An 8,088-nucleotide genomic window follows, 5' to 3' on the forward strand; every position below is an offset into this window, starting at 1 on the left:
TCTAATGGGACATGCACCCATTCATCTCCCTCGCAATGGTTGCTACCAACCACTATCTTCATTTTTAGCTTATTGTAACATTATTCTAATGTCTTTGTTTTTCAAAAATTGTAAATTTATAGAAGTTCATTTGAAAGAAAAAATGTTGTGTTTTGCTCATATTTTCTTCCTAACAAAGTGATTATTTGTTGTGGGAGTAAATAAAAACATCTGCACTAACAAGTTGTGAAAATCCCATATAAGAAACTAAAATATTACTTTCAAATGTATAGAGATATTTAATATCAATAAATCATGAACAAACTTATATAAAAATATAAGAACATCTTTTTCGATCTAAAAACTTTAAACTCATAAATTTAAAGATTTTGTTACTAATTTTGTTTATTTTTATTCCTGGTCAAACTTATCGCTTACCTTAAATTCTTAAACATAAGAATTATCAATGAGATGACAGGTTGAAAGCACCTAATGACAGTTATCGACGGTTTTTTCACCTCAACATGGTGAGCTTTAAATCAATTATTTTTTTCAAAATCGGTTTAATCTAACCTGTGACAAGAAAAAGTATATATACATGTCTCTAATAAAAAAAAATGAGGATTATTAAAAAGAAAAAAAAAATGTTCACATCGTAGCTCCTTCTCCGAACCTTCTTTGTCACTGAAAAGGAATTTGAGTTTTGTCTAATGACGAGAGTCGTGTTAAAACATGAAAATACGTAGCGAATTCCGTAGTCTATTAAAGTTTATCTCTGCGTAATAGAAGTTGTTCTGAAAAGGGAAAGGAACAAAATATGTAACGTAAATAATAATTAATTATGCATGAAAAACTACGTCGATTGTCGAGAAAATTGAATACAAGCAGTACTATATGAACAGTAAAAAGCCTGAACAATTTGTTGCCCTTCACCTTCATGCCTTTGTTTTTTGTAGTTACAACGGTCACCCAAGATTTTAACATCAACATATATATATATATATATATATATATATATATATATATATATATATATATATATATATATATATATATAAAGTATTTTTAACATATAGAAGAAACATTTTTTTTCTTTTCATTTTTGTATAGATATTTATGGAATAAATTATTAAAACAATTGCTAAATCTTGAGCAAATAATAAAATACTTGGTGGGTAACTGACTGCAGTTTTAGTTATTGGAAGAAAGAAAAGGTAAATTGGCTGATGTTTTTACTTCTCAAAGAAACATCCATCTCTAAATATGTTCTCAAATGAACTAATTTTTTTTCTTTTTCTTAATTTGAATAATATATTCACGAAAAGGGTGAGACACTTTATTTCAAAAAGCTATTTGTTGTTGAAATAAGCTGAAACGGGACATTGAATGAGTAATTTTATAACTGGCAGTTAAAGAAATAGAGCTTTTGTAGAAATGAATGAATTTTATTTCCATTTATTGTATCTTATTTAAAATAATTGAAAGAGTGATTATTAATTAATGTCTCTTTTCAAATAAAGTTATGTTAAATATAATTATGAGCTTTCACACGCTGACACCAAGTTTATATTAATCATTTATTACATCAAAATTTATTAAAAAATAAATAAAATAAAATAATATAAAATAATTGGAACTACACTAAACCCATAATATAAAATACACCTCATAAAAATAGACAAATAAATAAATAAAAATCAATAAATATAAGTAAAACATTAAATTATTTATATTGTTTTCTATAAATCATAATTAAATTAGTTAAGTTATCAATTAAATAATTTTTCTTTTTTAAAAAAAAACATGAAAATTTTTAAATTACATATACTTGTAAAAATACAATATTGATATCATTTCTTTTTAAGATTCTAAAAAGCTCGATAGTTAATCTAAACAATGTAATAAAATAAAATAAAAAATCATTTTATAACCAAAGTCTTTGAAAATTCTTTTTCGATACACATTTTAATTAAGCAAATAAGGATAAATATTTCCAAAATATAATCCAGTAGTTTAAAATTTAATAAAAGAATTAGAAATACATTAATATTTTTATTAAATCTCAATTGAAAAATTAAAATTCAATTACGATGTCAGTATAGAACGATAGCAATCCTAAATAAAGCACGATAAATAAGTTGTTATTGTGCTTCAGTCTAAGAAACATGTTAAATCAGGAAAAACCAGAGTACTAGCTAAATATGTTTCTATCGTATATTTTCTACTATTATTACTAAAAAATTTATTGCCTTTGTAATACCATTACTAATTAATACCTAGTAATATGTTTATCCTTTTCTAATAACTATTACAAAAGAAAAATCAGGATTTGTTACAATTTATAATAATAATTATAACTAAGTTGGTATTTTTCTATTTTCATAAGAATACCCTTTATGTTTTGTTTTTTATAAATAAAATATTTTTGGGAAATTTCAAACAAAGTTAAATTCAATTTAACATATACTAAATTTTGAATGTTGCACTATGACAATTTTTTCAACCCAAGCATAATCTTTTTCTAATTTGTATTTCAAATAATTTGTATTTTTAATTACCATTCTACGCCAATATTGTCAATGAAAAGAAGTAAAAAACTTGTAAATATTTACAATTTTTCTATGGCATTTTGTTACATGAGAGATTTTGGATAATCAATGTAGACATTTGAGGTAAATTTTACTTTTTTTATATATATAATATATTTAAATTTGTGAAAGGAAAATAATTCTATTTACTATTTTTTTTATCTTAGATTCATTGATTTTTTTTACTATTTAAGCTCTTAAATTATTTAAAAATGAAATAATTTTATTTATTATTTCATCTTGGTCCATAGGACCTATATATATATGCGTACCTGAAAAGGCACCGGGTGGGTGAAGTAGTTGAAGTGTTGTTTTTTTTCCTAACCTCTTTGCGTGCATCAAATAGTAAACGCTACCTAAACCAACAACCAAACTTTTAAAAAAAGAAAATAGCTAGTAAAACGCTACCTAATCGAAGTTTCTGTTCTTTTTTTCCTAACATGTTACTTTTTTTATGGAAACATTTTGCTTTTGTTATAAAACATAAAAGGGATCGGGAATGAATACTTTATGAAATGTGATGCAAAAATTATAAAATAATAAACGAATATAATTAGAATATGAAAAATATTAAACCTTTATTTCATCTTAATACTAGTTTAACATTTAAATCAAGATAATAACAACACTTGATAAAGATACTGACACGTGACAGTACTTTATCACTTGACATATCAAGGACTTGACACCTGACAAACAAAATTAAAATAAAAAAATAAAAAAAAAATTAGACATTGACACTTGATATGCCGTTCACGAATCACGACGTTAATAATTTCTTTTTGAAAATAGATTTAATTTAGACCATTTTCAAAAGTTGAGACACACTCATTTTTTAAAAGCATGGACCAAACTAACACATATAAATAAAAATATATATCATTTGACTAATTAAACTTTATAAATATATATTTTTTATTTATAAATTTTTCTAAAAATACTTCTTATAAACAACTGTATTTTTTCACAGTGTACTATTTATTTTATTTTAAATCATACAATAGCGGGTGTTTCTCAATTTAACTCTCCTAGTGTTATGATAATGTATCTTCTGTTAAAATGAAACCTAATGACATTATCATTGGATGATGTGATGTTTAATGTTATTTATATGATATAGGTATATAGGGTAATGTTAGTAGTATAATTGTTTGTATCCCCATTTTAATATATATACATATGTGTATATTAATGTTTTTAATTCGAGTTTTTTCTTCTAGTCTTATAGTGTTTTCAACATCAATATATAATATTGTAATTTTCAAATTATTTTATTAAAAATACGTTTTATTGTTGTATTTAATTTTATTTTTTATATAATAATTATAACAGAAAGAGTTCAAATAAAACGTATGAACTTAATTTAAAAAAATTATAAAAAGATAACTTGAAATCACTTTCAATATGACATTCTTGAAATCACTTTATTACACTTTCAATAGTTAAACACTTATTCAAAAATCAATAATCAATCACATTTAACATTAAGAGTTTTAATGAAAATAATTTATAAAGTATTATGCTTAACATATTAGAGTAATTCTTGAAAATATTTATAATTAAGAGCTACGGAAAATAAGTTTAATGCATTTTTCAACTAGACATAATAATATATAACATCTAAAACACATTAAATATGTTTTGGAAATTGAAATTATTTTCTCTTCGAAATTTTCATCAAATTTAATTTTTTATTATTGTATTTGAAATTTTAAATACATTTAACAAAATTTAATTTAAAAGATTCAACACATTTCTAAATATTATTGTACCATTTCTTTTAATTTAAACAATAACTTAACAATGTTGTCTAAAGTAAAAAATGGGCAACAAAGAAAGTTTTAAAAACAATAAGCCACACTTTATAGTTTTATGCAACACATTTTAAAATGTTGGGTATTTTTTGAGCAATGATTATGCTTAAAACATAATTATTTAATCTTTTCCTAAACAATTGTCTCATTGAAAATTGAACTTGTAACGTTGACTCTGATACAAACGGTTAAATTGGGCGCTTATCATTAAACAAAAAGTTATAACTAATGAAATACCTTACAATAATTTAATTATTATTGAGTTTACATGATGTTAATTTGAAAATATTTAAAATTAAATTACCATAATTTAAAAAATATGATCTAAACTATTCACATTTTAACAATATTGTATATAACTATCAATTTTCTTTATCATATTGCTTAAAATAAATATACAATATTTTTAAATTCTTTATATGTTTAAGGCAAATAAAACTTACTATATAACCAATAATAAAAAAACTATTTTATGCAATAATTTTTTAATTGTTGTCATCTCAGTGTTGTCTAATCTATAAATATGAAAAATATTCACAATGTATAATATAATTGAAAAGAAAACAACATAATGAAGAGACTCCAATTTTATTGGTTTATCCATGTTTTTTATGAACAAATTTAAAAAATATTATCTAAATAATTAACGATTTATAAAATATAGTCTTTATTAATTTTAAACCACATTTATATATTTACTTATATATTTGTCACATTTTATATACTTAAACAACAATTTTATATATATAGATTACTTGGGTATGATGTGAAGTAAAAATTGTGTAATGAGGACCAAACTAGTCCAAAGTCTCATGAGAGATTAATTTCCAATTTTTATTTTTTAATTTATTATATAAATAAATAATTTATATGTTATAAATTTTTTAAACTGTCTTAGAGACGTTGTAATTTATAGACAGGGCTTAAATGTTACTTCAACATGTCAATTGTTTTAACAGAATGACAACGTTTGACTAAAATTAAAAAAATACAAAAATGCAAGATAAAGCCAAACTAAAATAATTAGTGGCTAAAAGAAAGAAATCTGACAAAACTATAAGAGAAAAAAAGAAATATATTTATTCTAAAACTGTATAGAAAAAGATGTCGCTTCATCAAAGTGAGAATCCCAAGAGCCAACTCATTGAGGGTTAAAGAAATGGTTCTGATGTTTGTTTTCTGATGTCGAAACGGTTCTAGTATTTCTAGTGTGTTTCGGTTTTGGTCAAATTGAATATTTTATATGAAAAATCAAACAAAAAATTATTAAAGATTAATTATGTAGCAGGTAAAACTTGCATTTACTTTTTTTATCAACCTTTCATTTCTTAAAAAAATTATTTTTATTTAATATTTATTTTGATTTATTTAACATAAAACATCTTCTCAAAAGTTTTTAAAAAGAATATTTTATCTAAAAATCCACTAAACTGAATTCTGTATCAGAATATGGCACACCGCATTTTCTTTTATTTTCCCATAAAATAAAAAATAAAGAATGAAGGTTATACAATTTATTTACTTGTTTTTCCCAGTCAATTTTTAGTTTCGATTAAAAATATCGCATTAATTTTTTTTCTGTTTTTGAAAGATCTGTACAAAAGAAAAAAAAATCTATGAAAAATTGAAAACAACTTTCTGTATTCCCTTTCACTTATAAAATATTCGATGCACAAAACAAAATAAAAACAATGTGATAGCTTAATAATTAAATAGTAAAAGCAGGAAATAAAATATAACAAAATAAAACCGTATTTTTTATTTTTTTGTATTAAACAACTTAAACAATGATCTTATTTTTCTCTCTCATATTTTCCTTACGAACGTGTAATTTTTAAATAATAGAACCATAAAAATAAGAAATAAGCGAAAATTGATAACAAAAAAACAGGTGAAATGGAAAAACGATAAACAATTTTTATTGGTAAACATATATATCACATTATACAATGAGTTATATTACATGAACATCGTAACCTATAAAGCTATGACCTCTCTGGTTTCACTACACTCTTGCGTGTATTCAGAGTCTTCTTATTCATATATAACAAAAATGAATAGAAGATAATAATATAATTATCCGTTTCTTTTTTTTACTACTAATTTTCTCTTCAAGAAGAGGAAACTGAACTGTGAATTGAATGAAGTATAACAGTAATAAATATAATGTAATAATATAATATAATATATAACGACTTTTATGGAACAGGACCAAGAAGCTTCAGTTTCACACACTTCAGCGGCGGTTGCACTGCTGAGCTGGTCTGCTTTTCCGCTTCCCGGCGTTGAAGGGGCACGCCGTCTGAACCGGTGGCACCATGCAGTTGTACTGCAAACACAGGGTGCTGCTCACCGGAATCTCCGCCGTCGGGCTTATTGCTATTCCGGTAAGAAAATTGTGCTGCAAGTACAGTATCTGAATGCCCGCCGCCAATAACCGTTCCACGAAGCTGCCGGGAACCTGCCCCGTGAACCAGTTGTTGTTCAGGTACAGGTTCTGCACGTTCGCTAGCATTGGCGACACCTCACCGGATAACCTATTGTAGCTGAGATCAACGGTCTGGATGGTCACCTCATTGACCGGTTGGACCGGGCCGGAGAATTGGTTTCTTTCCAGTTGTAGATTGGTGAGGGGGAATGAGAATATTTGGGTGGGAATTGGGCCTGTGAACTGGTTCAAGCCAAGGTCCAAGTAGTTAAGCCGATTGAGGCGCGTTAAGAGGCGGTCCACCGGTCCAGTGAGTTTGTTCCACGATAGAGACAGGTAGTGTAGGGAGGGAGGGAGAGAGTACGGTCCGAGGGAACCGGAGAGAGCGTTATGCTTCAGTTCGAGCCGGGTGAGGGAAAAAGCCGAGGCGAACGAGGGAACTGAACCGGAGAGGCGGTTGTGGCAGAGGATAAGGTTGGTTAGCTGCGGTAAGGTTCCGATGGACGGAGGAATAGTTCCGGTGAGCTGGTTGTAACTGAGATCGATTGTTCTAATATTGCGAAGCTGACCTAAACCCGCCGGAATCTCGCCGGAGATGAAATTCCGGCTGACGCCGAGGAACCGGAGGTTTTTTAACTGGGAGATGGACTGAGGGAGAGGGCCGTATATTCTTCCGGGGACGACGGTGAGGTCGGCGAGAGCAGATAGTTTGGAAATGGAATGGTCGAGTTTTCCAGTGAGACCGGGCGAACCGGCCCTGGGGTCGCCGAGGTTGAGCGCAACGACTTTATCGTCGACGCAGTAAACGCCGGCGAAGTTGCAGGGGTCGGCGGTGAAGTCCCAGGACGCGAAGAAATTAGAACCGGGAACATCGTGAAGCGATTTCCGAATGGATTGCAGCGCGAGGAAATCGTTGGGGTCTAATATTGCTCTGACCGACTGGAGAAAGCACATGAAAAGCAGAGAGTAGGAAGCGACATCCATCGGGGGTTGGAGAGAAAAAAAAGGGTGGCGAAGGGGTTTTTATAGCAATGGGCAAAGGTTGGCTTTTTGTTTCGGAATGCGAGGGTTTCTCGTGAGAAACGGTGTGAAGGTTTTAATGGCGGAAACTGGCGATAGCTGGCTTACTTAGGCTTGGAGAAGAAGCAATTCCTTGCTGAATCTGTGTTACTTTTTGTTGCTTCAATGCCTTTGCCTTTGCCTTTTCATCATTTCCACTTCTCTCTCCCACACACACTTTTGCTTTCTCTCTCTCTCTCTCTATCTGCTTCAGGTAAAA

The 8,088-nt window shown here is 28.2% G+C and overlaps 1 protein-coding gene across 1 annotated transcript; it reads right to left on the bottom strand.

Moving 5' to 3' along the window:
* Positions 1 to 6,278: 6,278 nt before the first annotated feature.
* Positions 6,279 to 8,088, bottom strand: LOC114175165 (uncharacterized). The gene has a single exon (XM_028059935.2). The coding sequence runs from the start codon at positions 7,791 to 7,793 to the stop codon at positions 6,618 to 6,620; it is 1,176 nt and encodes a 391-aa protein (XP_027915736.2). The 5' UTR covers positions 7,794 to 8,088; the 3' UTR covers positions 6,279 to 6,617.

The sequence above is a fragment of the Vigna unguiculata genome, chromosome 1, assembly GCF_037176805.1.
Source record: "Vigna unguiculata cultivar grain cowpea cultivar isolate G323 ecotype 2 chromosome 1, ASM3717680v1, whole genome shotgun sequence".
Lineage (NCBI taxonomy): Eukaryota > Viridiplantae > Streptophyta > Magnoliopsida > Fabales > Fabaceae > Vigna > Vigna unguiculata.